This window comes from Temnothorax curvispinosus, unplaced genomic scaffold (assembly GCF_003070985.1).
Source record: "Temnothorax curvispinosus isolate PA1 unplaced genomic scaffold, ASM307098v1 QBEX01013997.1, whole genome shotgun sequence".
NCBI lineage: Eukaryota > Metazoa > Arthropoda > Insecta > Hymenoptera > Formicidae > Temnothorax > Temnothorax curvispinosus.
Window position 1 is genome coordinate 73,350 of NW_020223777.1, and position 17,144 is coordinate 90,493.

Consider the following 17,144-nt stretch of genomic DNA (forward strand, 5'->3'; position numbering starts at 1 on the left):
GAATCGCGGTGTCAGTTTAAAAAATATATATAAGATTTCTAAGGCTACGGTCCACTTGACGCTACAAATTCTTTGGAGCGTTCTTCTCTTTTCTTCATTGAAAGAAAAGAGAAGAGGAATGCTTCGAAGCATTTGTAGCGTCAAGTGAACCACAGCCTAAGCCCTACAAAAAAAGAATACGTTGTGTAATTGCCAGTATAGAATGCAGGAGAAAATTCAGAATTTAGAAAATAAAATCGGAGCATTTCGCCATGGATTCGAGTCGTATTCGGCGGCGATCTGACCCGCCAATCCGTCGCGTCTACGCGAGATCGTCCAATCGGCGTCGGTCGCACGTTGCGTCTCCGGTAGCCGACGATTGGTCGGCCGGCCGGGGCGCGCGCGCGCCGATCGCTCGACCGTTGCGCTTTTTTGAATGTAGCGTCTTGTATAGCGAGCGTGCGCTTGGTCATCCCCGACATCCCCCGTCATTCCATGTAATTCCATGCTCCGTGATCGACAGTACGCGGGTCAAGTACGGTGCAGTACGGTACCGCAGCACTTTCGTGCGCGACGTGCGTGACGATTGTGCCTTTGTGGCGTGTGTGTACGCGGGCGAGGGAGGGAGAGACTCATATTTTTTTCCTCACGCGATAACCGATAACGCGGGAACGGGAGGAGAAAGACCAAGGTCCGACGAAACGCAAGTGACACGAGTGTGACGACCAGTGACGACGATGTCCGACGGCCGCGGTCGTGCGACCGCCGCCGCGATATGAAGCGGGTGATGCCTGACACGGCGACGACGCGCGGCCGCCCCTTATCTGAAATGTGTCGCTCTTATCGCGGTAGGCGCAAGCACCAATAGTCCGGCGCGCGGATAAAAAAAAAACGCTCCTCCTCGCCGCCAACTAAACGCATAACTAACCGAACACGCACAACGCTTGTATCACGCTACAAATTGCCACGCTACTATTCCGTCTCCTCCCCTCCCTCCCCCAGTAACCCGGTGAAGCCCACCCTCTTTTCGCGTAACGCCTATTCGACTTTAGACCTCGCGTCCCAGAGGAGAGCCATTCTCTCAAAAGCTTTCGATGTTTGACAGCTCCGGCCACGAATGCGTGGACGCTAACGCCGCGTGATTTGTTATGCACTACGAGACGGAGACGGCGCAGAGGCACTCGGCGTCAAGCATGTACGTACCTAATCGTCGACTTCCCGAGCAGTCAATTTCGCATGATGCACCGCGAGAATACCCGGTCACATAAAGCGTTATTTGATCCCTGATTCACTGCCTCTTTCTCTCTGTCTGTTGTAAACAGGAACAAATCTGTGGAGAATCTCTTGATATCTAGCCACGAAGTGATCAGCAGCATCAATTCTTCCGGTCTGAGCAATCAGGGCTCGACAAATTTAGGAAACGAGAATGCACAGGAGACGTCCGCCAACACCGGCGTCGATCGTAACAGCCCCGTGTCCAGTCCCAATCTGTCCCCGCGTCCCAGCCCGAGAGCCCACTCCAGGCGAGAGTATTCCAGATTGAACTCCGATTCTGCCATTAAGGAGTCGTTCCGCGCAAACAAGTCAGACGATCAGCAGGTACACATATACCGAAGCACATACCTGATGCATTTCTCGACGAGGACTCGTATAATATATTTCGTATAAATGTTACAGGATATAATAAGTAGATCGTCCGACTCGGCCGATCTCAACAAGAGTTCGACTCATGAGAGTAAAAAAGAGGCACGTAGCAGCGATCGGAGCAAAAAGAAGTCTTCTTGGTACAATGTACTTTATCCAACTTATAAATCTCGCTCCGAGGACTTTAGGCGAATATTTAAAGATGTGCCTGACGATGAGAGATTGGTGGTAGGTAAGTAATGTTTTTAAGAATGTTCTCTCCTACGAGGAATTGTATTATGGGACATTTGTATTCCTTACGAGACACTTGTACTCGAACTAACTTTACATCCGTTTATGTCCACGCGATCGTGACAACACAATACTTAACATTCCACGATTTAATTAATCTAGTTTTGTGACTTTTAGATTATTCTTGTGCCCTGCAGCGTGAGATATTGGTACACGGTAGACTTTATGTGTCTCAGAATTATGTGTGTTTTTATGCTAATATCTTTATGTGGGAGACACTGGTCTCCCTACGTTGGAAAGACGTTACATCTATTACCAAAGAGAAAACTGCGCTTGTCATTCCAAATGCCATCCTGATATGCACCGTGACTGACAAGTTCTTCCTAACGTCGTTTGGAGCGAGAGATAAAACATATGTGATGTTATTTCGTGTTTGGCAAAATGCTCTTATTGGCGAGGTATGCGTATATCGTATATAACTGAAGTCCACTTTAGATGATTTGTAATTTGCGTTAGAATTCTTATTTATAATTTTACATGTCGCGCATAAGAGGAAAAATGTTAGAAGAATTAAAAGATATGTACGTAAAGAGGGAATTATAGATCATCTATATAAAGGTGGACTTAATTCAAGACTTTTTACTGTAAGATTTTATTTTGAGAAAATCATCTCTCGAAAAAAATATTTTTATGTCGAGATACATTCATAAATAATATCTGGAAATTTTAGCATGACATTGGATAAAAAACCTTTAGATTTTCAGAGAATTTATTTCTTAATTAAAATAAATTAAAGTGGAGATACTTCGAATGGACTATATAGTAAGACCTGGCTTTGTGTTACCCCATTCAATTGTCTCGCGTTATAGCGCGTTTTTGCTAACACTTGATAAACTGATATTTTCTTGGAACACCTTGAATAATTCTCAGTACACTTTGGCTACAATAACATTGATAACACTGAGTATACCGAGTCTGCTTTAGTAATTTGATGTACTTCATACGAGGTACATTTCAGTTATTGAGTGTATATGTATTATTTGAGGAACGACATTTGTCTTTTTATCTGCGATATCTAGATAAAGCCATCAATATTTTGTTCTATTTCCAAGAACATATTTCTATGAGCATTAATCGCACGTTATAAAGACATATTTCGTACTCTTAAAGTTTTCCTTTTTTCCAAACAAAAAATTCTACTATTGCTATATTTTCAGCCAATGAGTATGGCTGAAATGTGGCAGCTTGTGCATACCTGCTACGGTGATGAATTAGGCTTGACGTCTGATGACGAAGATTATGTGCCGCCGTTACCTGTGGGAGACGACGACAAGTTAGCAACTCGCCTTTCTGTAGAATCCTTCTCCGAGGTAAGCCTAACAATATTTATAAACTGTTAAATAATATTGTTTTTTGAGAGATTGTCATGTGCTATGTTATTAATGTATATTGAGAGGATAATAGCTCTATTTTCGTTTATCTACTGAAAAAATTTCTATGGAGAAAATGTATTGAAACAACGATGGCAAATTTGATTAATACAAATTGTTAAAATGATCTAAGATGTATTTGATAAATGCGACAAATTTTTTTTGTATTACAGCTTAATATTTTTAACTGATTTGGGATCTCGTAGATTAATAAACTCTTAACGTAAATTGAAGAAGATAAACTTATATATCTGTGTATAAATCGAAATTTGTACGATAAAAAATATCTAGTTTCTAAACATCAACATTATTTTAAATTCTTTTTCTATTTAATAAAAATAAAGAACGAAGCAGTCGCTATGGAAAATACATCATCTCCAACCGCGGATCCTGTTCCCGCTGAGCCTTCTTCAATTACTGAACCCCAGGTTCAGCCACCAGCTCCGTCAATACCTAAGCCCGAACCTGTTCTCGATCCAACGGATTTAAGTGACACAACGGAAAGCGAGGCTGAGAAACATGCCTGTAAGTAGTCTCAGACGATTCTTCAACTTAATTATAAAAATATCTTCCCAATCCAAGTAGTTTAGTAAATAAATATTGTGTGCATCTGCATTACTTTTAGGCTCTTTTGTAAATATTAACATTAAATTTATTTTTCTGGCGAACTAACTCTTAAACCGCTGATAATAAGATATATAATGCACAAATGGAAACAAGATATGTCGTGTGACACTTTGATAAGAAATCGGGACCTGTCTGAAAATATATAAATGCTATTCATCTTGTTGAATTACGAATGACAGCACGTAACGCGGTCATGATAATGCTTGTTCCAGTGAAAATGAACATACGGAGCACCATGGTCTGTACCTCTCTGCATGAAGGTCGGCAAGTTAACAAAGCAACATTGCCTATCTACATCGACCAGCTGTTCACTCTGCTCTTCACGAATTCGAAATTCTTCTTAGATTTTCATACCTCTCGCAAAACTATTGGTAACAAGATAATAAATTCCGTTATCACGTCTGTCACGTTAAAGAATGCATCCACATTTCAGGATATTTCAAAGTATATTAAAAAGCTTGTTTCAAAATCGTTTTGAAGCCACGTTTTTAAAATAGAGATTATGGTTGCATTCCGATATTTACTGCCAGCACTGTTAGTACTGAAAATTTATGGTATATGTGACGTAAAATATAAAAAATATAGATTTTCAATACTGACAGTGAATATCGGAAGCAGCCTATGTATTATATAATCTCTTCTCACTCTTTCTCTTTCTCTCCACTTTGTTAATACAATCTCCGTCTTTTTCAAATGTGGATTTAAAATGGTTTGTAAAAATAAACTTTAATTCATAGTTGCTAACATATTATTTATATGTATAACGCTATATATGTACATATATGTATATATGCACCGTATAATAGATAGATAGATTTATTTCTATTGCCTGTTTCTAATGTTTTCACTTGCGTAGATTTAATACAATCTGCCTGGACGCAAAACAGTCAAACTGGACAAAAGATGAGAACTCTTTCGTACACGATGTGTTTAACCCAAGCTATTGGTCCGAGAACTTGCCAAGTTACAGAGACCCAGGTAAAAATAAAATTCTCTTTAATAATTTATGTTATACATATTATGCTTTTTTTTAATACGGCATTTTATACAGGTGATGTTGCCATGTAGTAGACCAGGTCATCTTTATTGCATCGATGTAGACAGCGCTAATGCCGGAATACCTTATGCCGATTCCTTCAGTGTTTCCACGCACTATTGTATGAACAGTATTTCCGATAACGAGACAAGTCTTGTGATTTATTCACAAATCAAATATAAAAAGAGTGTATGGGGTTTTGTGAAAAGTAAGTTTCAAAATTAAAGACTATAAATCGCAGTTTGAGGAAAAAGAGAGTATTATAATTCGATAAAATTTCTAGAAGATTGCAAATTAGATACGGATTTAAAAGTTGAAGGTACGAACTTGTTTTTAAATTATTTTCGCGGATAAGATTTAGCGTTATGAATCTTATCTGGAATCTAATCTGTTTTTTTGTTATTATACTAAAGACATTGATTATTGTCTATGAAAGATAGTCTGTAATCAGCTTACCGACGTGATAATTATTCCTAATTCCTTGATACGTAAACATTATTTTCTTATAGTTTTATAAATTTAGTTGAGCTTTTCGATTTCTTATATTTATCAAAAGTTTGCGTTTCTTGAATTATAATACTCGTCATTCCAAGACGCGAAATATTTGACGTACACACGATAAGATATTGAAGAATAAACTGGCGTATTTTGTTTCCGAAAAAAATAGGTGTGATTGAAAAGAATTGCTGGGCGGGCTTGGAAGAATATACCAATAGTTTGATAAAAGCGTTGACGGTGGAGTCCGAGGAAGGTAATGGAAACGGAGGTATAAAGAGAAAAACGAGAAAACGACGACGCGCGGCGGGAGTAGGTGCTACATTGCAGACACACGCGTCCGAGCATATATCTGCGAATCATCAAATTTCTCCCTCTAACTCGCCGCACATTCACAGTAATAACACCATATTTTTCTATTATACTCGCAATGTTATATAGTGTGAATTCAATGTACATGTTTTCTCTTCCGTACAGCTGCTAATACTAGGAGCGATACTAACATAATTCTCAGCTCAATGCTGCTAGTCGCTGTACTATGTTTAATGGTGATTAATGGTTTGCTATATTATAAACTATGGGGATTGGAAGAAGCTGCTGCGTACACCATCATGGACTTACACGTACTCAAGTATGTATTGTCGATTTCTTTTACATAGGGGAGAGTACCGTTCTTTTATATGTGTTATAATGTGCCTTCCTGCTTTTCAGAAATACGCCAAAGACTGAAGAGGATTGGATTAACCTTTTGCAACAGCAGGAGAGCTTGCACAACGTAGAGATGAGAAAATGGCAAAGGGTTTTGCACACAGCTGCACAATTGCTTAGACAAGTAAGGCTCAGACGATGACTTAAAAAAAGTATAATGAATTTAACGATACAAATATCGCGTGCGGAAAAATTAGTCACAAAGTGCAAAACAATATTGGTTATTCAATTGAGACAAAAATCTTTTTTTTCCCACAAATCTATAAATCTATTAATACAATATGTACACAAAGAGATTTTTTAAACAGAGATAACAATTTTCTTGCTTTTAGTTTTCTCTTAGATTTGAATAAGTTCGAAATTTATCCGAATAATTTTTCCGCATTCTGTATATTCTATAGACTGTTTTTGACATTCATATTTTATGCTTGCTTTAAAAGACAGAAGAATCTTTAACGGAGCTACAAATGAGCATTCATCCCACTGCAACGGAAAAGATGTTCTCCGTATTAAAGCCGAACTTAAAGAGTCTTAATGCACATACAGAACGGCGAGGCAAGTCGGAAATGTAAAAATCTATATACGTTAAGTAATTGTACGAACGTATTTGTGTATAAAATATTAATTCGAAATTTATCGGTAAAATCTTTTTGCGCGATAGCATTTAGGAACCATTATTATGTATATGTATTCTTCCTAATATTATTTTGGAGTTCGCGATTATTGCTCTCCATATACTATGTGTACAAAATGAATTAATTATAGGGCATTATGTTAAAGTTAACATGAACATTTAACTTGAATTGTATAGTTATACTAAATGTGTAAACGCGCTTCTATTTAGGCACTGTGAAATAATGTTATGGAAAATAATAGATAATTTTTAGAACAACCCTTTGTGAGATCGAAGTTCTTTGCAATTTTCCAAGAGTAAATGACTCTTTAACGTGACATTTACAGGACCGGTGTAACGTGAAAGAGTGTTCGGGGACAGAATAATCGTTACGTATTTCGATTAAATTATTTAATCAAATCAAATAGGATAACAAGGACGTAACATTTGCAAAAATGCGTACGTGGAAATATATCCCGGGAATTTATTTGTCCTCTGGTTTATTGAATACAAGCGTGTATCCGCATTTGCCGCAATAATGACGGTCTTCCATTGCCGCCATGAATACACCGGCGCCACACTGCTCCATGGGGCATTCTCGTCTCAAACGGTGGATTTTTCCATTTTCATCTACCTGCAAAATCATTTTTCATGCTCGATTTAAGATACATACCGCTACGATGAAAATTATGACGAAAATAAAAAAGGGAAAACTCGAGAATGGATAGCAAGAAATAAGAAGACAATTTACCTTATAATATTTGAGCACAGCAAGCTTAACCTTCTTTTTCTTGTGCTTGATTTTCTTGGGGGTAGAGTAGTTCTTCTTCTTGCGTTTCTTAGCACCGCCTCGCAAGCGCAGCACCAAGTGTAAAGTGGATTCTTTCTGGATGTTGTAATCTGACAAAGTCCTGCCATCCTCCAATTGCTTACCGGCAAAGATCAGCCTCTGCTGATCCGGTGGAATTCCTGAAACGGTAAAATATCCCGCTTAGAGAAAATGAAAGTAATTTACATACTAATTCACTTAATATTAATAAAAATGTATAACATTTACGAAACGTTCAGCAGATAATACGCTTGGATCAAAAAGCCGATTTTTGTCAGATAAAAATACAAAGATTCAACAGTTGGTTCTCTCGAAATAAAAAAGACGAAATATCGAGATTGTTTTTAAATTAAATTTTAAAGGAGTAAACAAATATTTTTTCATTTAATTTTAAGTAGATCTTATTTAACAATCAATTTAACGTAAATTTTTAGTTATTCTTCAAGATTGATTCTTCCTGCATATCGAGAATTTTCTCACCTTCCTTATCCTGAATTTTCGCCTTTACATTTTCGATCGTATCCGACGCCTCGACCTCGAGGGTGATGGTCTTCCCCGTAAGAGTTTTCACGAAGATCTGCATGATCAGCGATTCTATAACACGTCACATTGATTTATATATTTCAATTGGTCAAATTAAACCTTAAACCCTAAAATTAATTTCGAGAATCAACTAAAAAAGATCATAGATATTGTAGCATGGTCCAAAACTTCTTCCTATTCATATACAAGAATCAAAACTAGGATATTAAATTTTAAATATTAAAACTATAGGATATAATTTTGTTAAAGAATTTCATACAAATCTAAAAACATCGCCAAATTAAAAAATGCAATTATATGTAACATTAGGATTGTAGGCTAGGAGAAATATTTGGAGCATGCGACATTTGCTGGATGATCTCCATTAAGAAAACAATTCCCTAATTATTTTGACCAAGAATTTCTTAATGGCAATTCAAAAATATATCATAACTTTAAGATAAATTAAAGATATGTAAAAATAAATATACAGGTAGTGGGAAAAAACCTCGATGTCATAAAACACGCATACTTTGCTGAAAGAGTTAAATTTTTACATTCCTTAAGAGACGTTTTAGCGCTTCTGAAAAGTCGATATTGAAAGTGTCCGCAAGATTTTGCACGTAATATCAATATCTTTTTTTTCTCGGTAGGTTCCACCGGGGTGGTAAACCGAAGAGAGGTTAGAGGTTAGACGCGAATAAAAATGGAGACCACTTAACCAACGTATCAGTCAAAAGAGCGAAGAATCGTTAATCTTGGCGAATGCTCGTCCAAGTATCATTCCGATCGAGCGCAATTATTGCGGCAAATTGCGATCCCGTGCAATCGCTGCAATATGGTCCGTCAATAATAACTACATGCTACATAAATAGACGAACAATCGTCTCGGGGGATCACGTTTATCACGCCATGTGTCCCGCAGATATTTTCTCACCGCGTCACGGACACAAAACAACGTAAATTGTCATAAATCGGAAATACTTGACGTTTAGAGTAACAAAATGCGAAAATAAATACGACAGCTTCGCGTTTGATCCTATCTTCTTTTCTAAATTATAGAAAATCAAGCCAGAACGTACCTCCGACCACGCTGCGAGAACACGAAAAAGAACGAGCGGATCTATGGGAAACAAAACCCTAGAGCATGCATGTATCATAGATGTAGGAACAATGGGCGCGTTCAGCAGACCAAGCCGCTCAGTAGCAGTCGAACGTGATTGGTTCTTGCTTTGAGAACTAACCAATCAACGCAGAGCGTTGAGAAGACGACAACAGTTGTTCTGCTGAACGCGGCCAATGGCTGAAAATTCCCTAGAGTATCTACGATTTCATTGGTCGAAATCTAGTGAATCTGTTCACTTTTGTGATTTTCACCTCGTTTTATACGTAATTAACTCCCAGTGGAGTGTTCAGTGATCTAATAATTCTTGTAATTTTCATTTATTGCTACATAAAAAATCAAAATTTAGAAAATAACCAAATCATAACGCTGTTTAAATCGTTGACGAGTACCACAGCTTAACGGGCAACTTCCATACCACGTTGAAAAAACCAGTTCTCGTCCGATCACTGAAGTCAAGCAACGTTGGGCACGGTTAGTACTTGGATGGGTGACCGCTTGGGAACACCGTGTGATGTTGTCCAAATTTTTTGTTTTCCCTTAGCATTTTTTTTTTTTTTTACATTGTTATAATAATGATAAAGTGATTTTTTTTGCTTTTTTTAATATATATAAAAAAGTATAAGCTAAAAAGAACAGACCTTATATTGATAAAAATAAATATAAATCTATTCATTTAATAAAATAGGTTTTTATTTCACGTAGATGCAAAATTATGTTATCGTCATACTTACGACAAAGATGTTGTTCGACAGTATGTGTGTGTTCTCAATTTTTTTGCATCATTGATACAGTAATACAACATAGTAGTACATACATTGTCAAAATTAATAAATCAAATCATTTGAGCAACGCGCGAACAAATTAGATGATATTAAATAAGTATTAAAACAACATGCTTTATCTGGCTTTATCTTTACTAATATATGTCCAAAAAATATGTATACATGTACTTACAAAATATAACTTATCCTTATTTTTTAATATAAACTACTGCATATGTTGCCGTACGTACCGTTACGTACAATCAAGAATTTGAGAAATTATCAGTAGCGTCACAATTTAGGAATTATAACACAAGCGCTAAAAAGTCTATACAAGCAAAACGGAATTGATACATCCGTCATTCTCAGGATTATTCGTAACTTGAGCGAACTTTCCCCACACTACTTTGCCCGACTGCGTTACGAGGCCCAATTCCGAGATATTTACTTCAATAACGGTTCCCTTAGTAATAACACCTAAATTTGTGTACATGGGCGAGCTTGGATTTTTCTTGACGCCAATGATCGGCAGGGAGAAGGTCGCCTTGAGTTCGGGATGAGTGACGTGAGCGGTTTTGAATCTCAACGCCATCGGTCTGATGAATCTCTCGAATTTCGGCGGTTTCCTCGTGAAGTTCTCCCCGACGAAGGTCACCTTGGTCACCATCCGTTTCCACGATTTCCGTTTCGTCTTGCCGCTTCTCACCACTTTGAAAACCTCGGACTCCGATTGCGCGCGAACTTTCGGTATCGGAACGTCCCATTTGCCAGCTTTCTCCTTGCGCTTCTGCTTTATCATATTCGACAGCACTTTCGCGCGCTTCGTGACGTCACGATCCAGCAGATATACGGGCAACGCTCCTTCGGGTAGCTTGTCGGACTTCTCCTTGACTTTCTTCTCTTCGTGAGCTTTAATCTTCTTTTTCATTTGGATCTTCTCATTGCGTCGCTCTTTATTAAATATCTTAGCCTTTATGCCGCGTAAACTACGGGCTTGCTCCGCTCGTTTGTGAGGCGCACGGGCCTCTCTCTTCCTCTTTCTCTCCTCATAGTCCAGACGGCGACCGTAGAGCTTACGGTGCCTCTCAATATATTCGTTCTGCGGCATTTTTCTACGTGGGTTTCTGTACTCACATGGAATTCAACCTTCCTGAAAAAAATTAAATGATTTAATATTGACCCACTGTAAACTTTATATAATTAATCCTCTTACAAAACAAATAACATTTTAAATATATGTTATACTTATAATAAATACATAATTTCCTACAAATGATAACCGTACAATGATGATATAGCTATATCCTTATTGCATTTAACCCAGTAGAAAAAATAACATCCAATTGAAAGATAATTTCATTTGTATAATAGATTCTTCTATTTCATAATATAAATTTCTTTTACAGTTGATTTCAGTATTAAATATAAAAATAATTTTGTTAAATTTTTAATAAATTTTTGTAACTACCACAAGTTGCTATAAAGAACATATATATCACCTACAAATTCAGCTTGATAAAGGAAGTTACTTACAATAATTTAGACCAAGAATTTTAATATAAGTGTTTCAAAACGTGTGCACATTTAGATAAGTAAAATAGCCTCTGTATTTTTTAAGAATTTATCTCTCCCGAAAAAGTCTCCAAGTATTTACAAGATATTGGCATTTATGATCAATGACATCGTGTGTAACTTTGAAAAGAGGTTAAGAACGACGAAAGAAAATAGAGACTATTCGCAAATTTAAAAAAACGTTAAGTAATATTTATCTTAACGAATATATTCGTCTGAGTATTGTCTCTGTCGAGTGCAGTTAACGCGAAAATAAATTGCAATTAAACACAATCGCTAATCACAACACGTGCCGCGGTAGGCACGCAGTTGCACTGGAAAGTGGAAGCACGTGTCCAACTGTCCAAATCGAAGATATCCGAATTCGATTATTTTCTTTTTTTCTAAATCACAGACAGCTTAAGTCAAAACCTACCTTCGATCACGCCGCAGGAACACGAAATCAACGAAAATGCGCGAGCGGATTCACGGGAGAGAACAACCAGCTGAACCAGCTGATTCTGAACAATCTGAACCAGCATAGACGAGACGAGGTTCGAGCCACCTGCCACGGTCTTATGTAACCCCTACGACCATCAGCAGCATTCCCGAGAAACTACTTTGCCGACTGCCGAGGCGGCATCTCTCAAACGATAAACGAACGAAATGAGTTCGGATGGTAACAGCGACAGGAGGAAAGTCTGCAAATTTAAATTTAAATTTTTATATACTTTAAATCGCGAAGAAAGCTCTTCGAGTTAGCGTTTCGTTTGGATGTTTATTATGTTATTGATGTTATATCTCTTAAATTGGGATTAAAATCCATTCGACGAACGCCAAGATCCTTTTCAAACGAAAATCAAAACGATATTTTTTTATCTTAATTGGCTTAAAGGAAAGAGGGTGGACGGAGCAAGAACACTACATAGCAAACACTTGAAAAGCAAACACTCATTTTTGAAATAAGCCTTTAGTCTGATCAGTCTGTTTACTGAATAAAGCACATTATTTTATTAAAAAATATAAAAATCTATTTTATAGTATATTTTATTACTATAAAATCCTGATAAACTAAAGTCCTTGATCTATGTTGATGATAAAATAAATTCCTGAAATATAACCTTCACTGAGTATATCATGATGGAAAGCACTTTCTTCTCCAGATGGCTGTTGCACCACCCAGTGTGATGCACCGGAAAATTTAAATCACCGCCAACAGTCAACATTCTGTAACACATGATTCAGCGTCGCCGGTAAAAAGAATACGCGGAAAGCGATTGGCTGCCGCGTCCTTTATCCATATTTCGAATGCAATACACACAATCCATTACACATAATTAGTAATTAGTAATAATATAATTATCTCTTTGTATGTATATCAAGAGCAACTATAAAATCAGTGTTTTGCAGTTATTCGCAGGTGCTTCGACGATCCGTAAATTTATCGACATATGTGGACCTTTGTCTCACGTCTGTATATTGGGGAATTCACCTTTCTTTTTGCTATCACGCTTATCTGTGTTATATTATCGTAGTGAAGATAATTAATTTTTTTTTGCAGACAATGACCGCGTTCAGCAGAACAAACCGCTCAGTAGCAATCAAACGTGATTGACTCTTACTTCTAGACCCAAGAAATCAACGTAGCGTGTTAATAAGACGACTGAACGCGGCCAATGTTAAAAACATTTGTCTGCAAGTTCTCTTCTCTCTCTTTGTAAAGAAGTTTAATATAAAAACCGTTTTATGCGTATAAATATTAGAGTAATTATTTGAAAAAAAATGGGTAATTGTATATAAGATATGTAGACATGTTTTGATATTGTTTTTCTTTTATAATAAAAGTATCGTTACGAACTTTTAGGTGGTTCATCTAGTGAATTGGAAAAACCTGTTAACATCAGTGAACAAACAGAATTACCTAATGGATCTATGGTCACAGATGTGACAGTACCGCCTGCATTCGTTACGGAGGATCATTTTATTGCAAACTGGTTTTTATGGAAGGACAAATTTCTTGCTTATTTAAAGAAGATTGACAAAGCCGAAGACAAGAAACAATTGTGGGGTATTATGCTTTTAAATCGTATGGGTCCTGTTGGCCAAGAGATCCATAGAACATTTCCTTTCTACGACAAGAATGCGCAGGAAGATATAAATGTGTTAATTAAGAAATTTGATATCTATTGCATGTATAGAAATGAAAAAAGAGGCTGCAAAGACATCAACAGATACACAAGTGATTTGATAGTATGTATGAAAGCACCTATGTAATGACTATATATCTTCGAATGCAATATTCTTGTAGTTATTTGTACAATTAACTTTTGCAGTTTATCGCTGTTACATGGAATCATGTTGATCCCACAGGGATTGTAAAGGAGAAAATTATACAAGATATAAGTACTCAACGTTTCACGGGAAACGCTGCGCTTCTCATAGAAAGTAAAGGAGAAAAATTGATATCATACTTACAATCGTTGAGTCTCAACGAAATTATTCTGTACTGGAAACTGTGTGAAGATTTAATAGCATAAAAGCAATCGAGGAAACTTGGAAGAACAATGTGCGAGCAAGTTGAACGATGGTCAATGTATATACCTACAATACATGAATCTTTCGTATAAAATATTTTATCTTAACATAAACTAATATTAATTGTTATTGTTATTCTTTTGTATAAAATTAAGAATTATTTTATATGTATATATATATAAATTGCAGTTTAAGGATAAAAATAAATAGAAAAAATTTTTCAACATGTTTTCGTATTATTTATTAGGTAAAAAAATTACATTACGCTTGATCACCATCAGTCGGCATGGACTTTATAATGTCAGAATTGCCATACTTTGCGTTCCGTAACGTGCATATGCGCGCATTTATCTATAGTATACGTAACGTTTACTATAGAAAATGCGCGCATATGCGCGTTACGGAACGTGGCCAGGACCTCTGATTGAGAGCGTACAGAGACGGAAATATTTACCGCAGGTTGTACCTAATTCGATGTTATTCCCCGTGTAATGATGCACGTCGGTTTTCGCCAACATCGTGTAGTATTCGATCTCCAATTTCCTGTTAAATCCAGACCACGAGACCTAAGGATGAGTCGTCACTGGTGGCCAATCATTCTTCAGTTTCCTCGATAAAACGAATACTCGGAAAGCGATTGGCCGCCGCGTTTCTCCGTCCGTATTTCAAACGCAATATCCATTAGATATAATTAGTAATTAGTATTAACAATATAATTATTTCTCTTTATATATCAAGAGTTTAACGAGATCAGTAGTGTTTTGCAGTTATTCGCAGGTGATTCGACGATCCGTAAATTTACCGGACATACGCAGACCTTTGCCTCGCATCTGTATAATGGGATTTACCATTTCTTTCTTTTATCTTATCACGCTTATCTGTATCTATCGTAGTGAAGATAATTTATTTTTTTGTTGACAATGTTAAAAACATTTGTTTGCAAGTTCTCTTCTCTCTCTCCGCAAAAAAAGTTGAATATAAAATCTCTTTTATACGTATAAATATTGGAGTGATTAGTGATAATGGAAAAAATAGGTAATTATACATAAGATACATAAGACAACGTTTAATACTGTCTTCCTTTTGTAATAAAAGTATCGTTACAAATTTTTAGGTAGTTCGTCTAGTCAAGTGGAAGAGCCTGTTAACAGTGAGCAAGCAGGATTTCCTAATGAATCTACGGTCACAGCTGTAACAGTACCACCTATATTTGCTACGAAAGATCATCTAATTGCAAACTGGTTTTCATGGAAGAACGAATTCCTTGCTTACTTGAGGAGGATCGACAAAGCCGGAGACAACAGACACTTGTGGGGTATCATGCTTCTAAATCGTATGGGTCCCGTTGGGCAAAAGATCCATAGAACATTCACTTTCTACGACAAGAACGAGCAGGAAGATATAACTGCGTTAATTAAAAGATTTGATATCTACTGCATGTATGGAGATGCAAAAAGAGGCGGCGAAGACATCGACAGATACATCAATGATTTGATAGTATGTATGGAAGTACCTGTGTAATGACCGTATACTTTCGAATGCAATTCTTGTAGTTATTTGTACATTTAACTTTTGCAGTTTATCGCTGTTACGTGGAATCACGATGATCCCGCAGCAATTGTGAAGGAGAAAATTATACAAGATATAAGTATTCAACGTTTCACGGGAAAAGCTGCGCTTCTCATAGAAAGTAAAGGAGAAAATTTCATACCGTACTTGCAATCGTTGGGTCTCAACGAGATTATTCTATTCTGGAAACAGTGTGAGGATTTAATGGCACAAAAGATCGAGGAAACACCGAAACGGGACTCTCCCTATACCGAGCCCACTGGAATGGAATATACTCGATCGAGTATGGAACACAAACGAAACCGATGCCCGGCTTGGAGAAATTGTTTACACTTGTTGTTTTGTGCCCAATGCAACAAGTGTAAACAATTAAATTATTTCACGGATAGACATAAAGCTAAGTACATATACAGTTGTGCTAAATGTGGAATGAATCATCTTGATTTACATTGCCCGGCATATGGCGAACTGTGTACAAAGTGCGGCGAGAGAAATCATTTCTCGTTGAAATGCCCCTCCGCGACAAGTTGCTCAAAATGTGGTACGAATCATGCGGCATCGACGTGTCCAGCGCAGGGTCAAATACATCGTCATTATAAGAAACCGAATCACTTGGAAGAACAATGCGCGAGCAAGTTGAACGATGGTCAACATATACCTACGGTACATGAATCTTTCATATAAAATATTTTGGCTTAATATAAACTAATATAAATTGCATTTTGAGGACGAAAATAAATAGAAAATAATTTTTTAAGATGTTTTCGTATTATTTATTAGATTAAAAATTTACATTACGCCTGATCACCAGTCGGCATGGACTTTATAATGTCAGAATTGCCAGGATCTGTGATCGAGAGCGTACAGACACGGAAATATTTACCGCAGGCTGTACCTAATTCGATGTTATTCCCCGTGTAATGATGCACGCCAGTTTTCGCCAACATCGCGTAGTATTCGATCTCCGATTTCCTGTTAAATCCAGACAAAGTGTGCTTTAGAACATTACGAGAGTTACGGTTTAAAAACCCCACGCACTTACAAGCAGGGGCAGGAGACTACTCCATAGTACTCCTATTCGATTTTTAATGCACAAATTGACAATCGTATCGCTGAACTTTATGCAATTTCAAAATGTGGACTATTTATTTAATTGATATTCCATTAGTTCTCAAAAATATATATCTAGATATACTGAGAAAATGTTATACTTATAAATTCATCAAATTCATCGATTTAAGAGAAATCACGTCTTTGTTACATATGTCAATTTGCTGAGTACAAAAGGAGTGCTACTTCTCAGTCTCACCTCAACGGCGGCGTGTTACTGGCAATGATGACCAATTTCGCTTTGCCTTGACGAAGAGACTTCAGAGTCTGCTTATAGCCAAGGACGTATTTACCAGATTTCATGACAAGTGCTAATCTGGTGTTGATGCTCTCCTGAGCCTTTTTCTGTACAATCGAGCGATAAAATTTCATTAAATA

The 17,144-nt window shown here is 37.0% G+C and overlaps 6 protein-coding genes and 1 non-coding gene across 10 annotated transcripts; 4 read left to right on the forward strand and 3 right to left on the reverse strand.

The window, feature by feature from the left end:
- Positions 1-489: 489 nt before the first annotated feature.
- Positions 490-7,042, forward strand: LOC112464192 (GRAM domain-containing protein 1B-like). 3 transcript variants are annotated; one of them, XM_025031042.1, is made up of 14 exons: positions 490-827; positions 1,085-1,174; positions 1,302-1,578; positions 1,657-1,855; positions 2,032-2,312; positions 3,072-3,224; positions 3,629-3,809; positions 4,124-4,282; positions 4,768-4,889; positions 4,963-5,155; positions 5,615-5,839; positions 5,920-6,073; positions 6,154-6,274; positions 6,591-6,722. In XM_025031042.1, exons 2-14 carry the CDS (start codon positions 1,128-1,130, stop codon positions 6,720-6,722), a joined length of 2,244 nt encoding a protein of 747 aa, XP_024886810.1. In that variant the 5' UTR covers positions 490-827; positions 1,085-1,127. The 3 variants fall into 3 exon arrangements, with proteins under 3 accessions (XP_024886810.1, XP_024886811.1, XP_024886812.1); XM_025031043.1 differs by having other exon boundaries at positions 490-1,174; positions 6,591-7,042; XM_025031044.1 differs by having other exon boundaries at positions 490-1,174; positions 6,154-6,302; positions 6,591-6,677.
- A 181-nt stretch (positions 7,043-7,223) lies between these two features.
- LOC112464193 (ubiquitin-40S ribosomal protein S27a) lies at positions 7,224-9,254 on the reverse strand. The gene is made up of 4 exons (XM_025031046.1): positions 9,197-9,254; positions 8,073-8,186; positions 7,515-7,732; positions 7,224-7,397 (listed from the first exon to the last, which is right to left on the reverse strand). Exons 2-4 carry the CDS (start codon positions 8,173-8,175, stop codon positions 7,248-7,250), a joined length of 471 nt encoding a protein of 156 aa, XP_024886814.1. The 5' UTR covers positions 8,176-8,186; positions 9,197-9,254; the 3' UTR covers positions 7,224-7,247.
- Positions 9,255-9,641: 387 nt separating this feature from the next.
- LOC112464202 lies at positions 9,642-9,760 on the forward strand. The gene has a single exon (XR_003041895.1). It is a non-coding gene; the product is annotated as a 5S ribosomal RNA (ribosomal RNA).
- A 148-nt stretch (positions 9,761-9,908) lies between these two features.
- Positions 9,909-12,073, reverse strand: LOC112464189 (ribosome biogenesis protein NSA2 homolog). Of its 2 annotated transcripts, none has more exons than XM_025031040.1 (2): positions 11,989-12,073; positions 9,909-11,147 (listed from the first exon to the last, which is right to left on the reverse strand). In XM_025031040.1, exon 2 carries the CDS (start codon positions 11,107-11,109, stop codon positions 10,330-10,332), a length of 780 nt encoding a protein of 259 aa, XP_024886808.1. In that variant the 5' UTR covers positions 11,110-11,147; positions 11,989-12,073; the 3' UTR covers positions 9,909-10,329. The 2 variants fall into 2 exon arrangements, with proteins under 2 accessions (XP_024886808.1, XP_024886807.1); XM_025031039.1 differs by having other exon boundaries at positions 9,909-11,151.
- Positions 12,074-12,840: 767 nt separating this feature from the next.
- Positions 12,841-14,216, forward strand: LOC112464200. Its single transcript, XM_025031056.1, has 4 exons — positions 12,841-13,022; positions 13,114-13,338; positions 13,417-13,802; positions 13,886-14,216. The coding sequence occupies exons 2-4, from the start codon at positions 13,335-13,337 to the stop codon at positions 14,087-14,089; spliced, it is 594 nt and encodes a 197-aa protein (XP_024886824.1). The 5' UTR covers positions 12,841-13,022; positions 13,114-13,334; the 3' UTR covers positions 14,090-14,216.
- Positions 14,217-14,344: 128 nt separating this feature from the next.
- LOC112464196 lies at positions 14,345-16,405 on the forward strand. Its single transcript, XM_025031050.1, has 3 exons — positions 14,345-15,122; positions 15,202-15,584; positions 15,666-16,405. The coding sequence occupies exons 1-3, from the start codon at positions 15,110-15,112 to the stop codon at positions 16,338-16,340; spliced, it is 1,071 nt and encodes a 356-aa protein (XP_024886818.1). The 5' UTR covers positions 14,345-15,109; the 3' UTR covers positions 16,341-16,405.
- Positions 16,406-17,138, reverse strand: LOC112464197 (60S ribosomal protein L30). Its single transcript, XM_025031051.1, has 2 exons — positions 16,966-17,138; positions 16,406-16,628 (listed from the first exon to the last, which is right to left on the reverse strand). The coding sequence occupies exons 1-2, from the start codon at positions 17,136-17,138 to the stop codon at positions 16,451-16,453; spliced, it is 351 nt and encodes a 116-aa protein (XP_024886819.1). The 3' UTR covers positions 16,406-16,450.
- Between the last annotated feature and the right edge of the window lie 6 nt (positions 17,139-17,144).

What these genes read in the sequence shown, in the direction of transcription:
- LOC112464193 (XM_025031046.1), bottom strand. Translation starts at nt 8,175, where the DNA reads ATGCAGATCTTCGTGAAAACTCTTACGGGGAAGACCATCACCCTCGAG. An exon ending in GAAAATTCAGGATAAGGAAG is followed by an intron (nt 7,733 to 8,072) that starts GTGAGAAAATTC and finishes TTACCGTTTCAG; the next exon opens with GAATTCCACCGGATCAGCAG. An exon ending in CTGTGCTCAAATATTATAAG is followed by an intron (nt 7,398 to 7,514) that starts GTAAATTGTCTT and finishes ATGATTTTGCAG; the next exon opens with GTAGATGAAAATGGAAAAAT.
- LOC112464197 (XM_025031051.1), bottom strand. Translation starts at nt 17,138, where the DNA reads ATGAAATTTTATCGCTCGATTGTACAGAAAAAGGCTCAGGAGAGCATC. An exon ending in AGTAACACGCCGCCGTTGAG is followed by an intron (nt 16,629 to 16,965) that starts GTGAGACTGAGA and finishes TGGATTTAACAG; the next exon opens with GAAATCGGAGATCGAATACT.
- LOC112464192 (XM_025031043.1), top strand. Translation starts at nt 1,128, where the DNA reads ATGCACTACGAGACGGAGACGGCGCAGAGGCACTCGGCGTCAAGCAT. An exon ending in CGATGAGAGATTGGTGGTAG is followed by an intron (nt 1,856 to 2,031) that starts GTAAGTAATGTT and finishes TGTGACTTTTAG; the next exon opens with ATTATTCTTGTGCCCTGCAG. An exon ending in AAAATGCTCTTATTGGCGAG is followed by an intron (nt 2,313 to 3,071) that starts GTATGCGTATAT and finishes CTATATTTTCAG; the next exon opens with CCAATGAGTATGGCTGAAAT.
- LOC112464189 (XM_025031040.1), bottom strand. Translation starts at nt 11,109, where the DNA reads ATGCCGCAGAACGAATATATTGAGAGGCACCGTAAGCTCTACGGTCGC.
- LOC112464196 (XM_025031050.1), top strand. An exon ending in GATACATCAATGATTTGATA is followed by an intron (nt 15,585 to 15,665) that starts GTATGTATGGAA and finishes TAACTTTTGCAG; the next exon opens with TTTATCGCTGTTACGTGGAA.
- LOC112464200 (XM_025031056.1), top strand. An exon ending in GATACACAAGTGATTTGATA is followed by an intron (nt 13,803 to 13,885) that starts GTATGTATGAAA and finishes TAACTTTTGCAG; the next exon opens with TTTATCGCTGTTACATGGAA.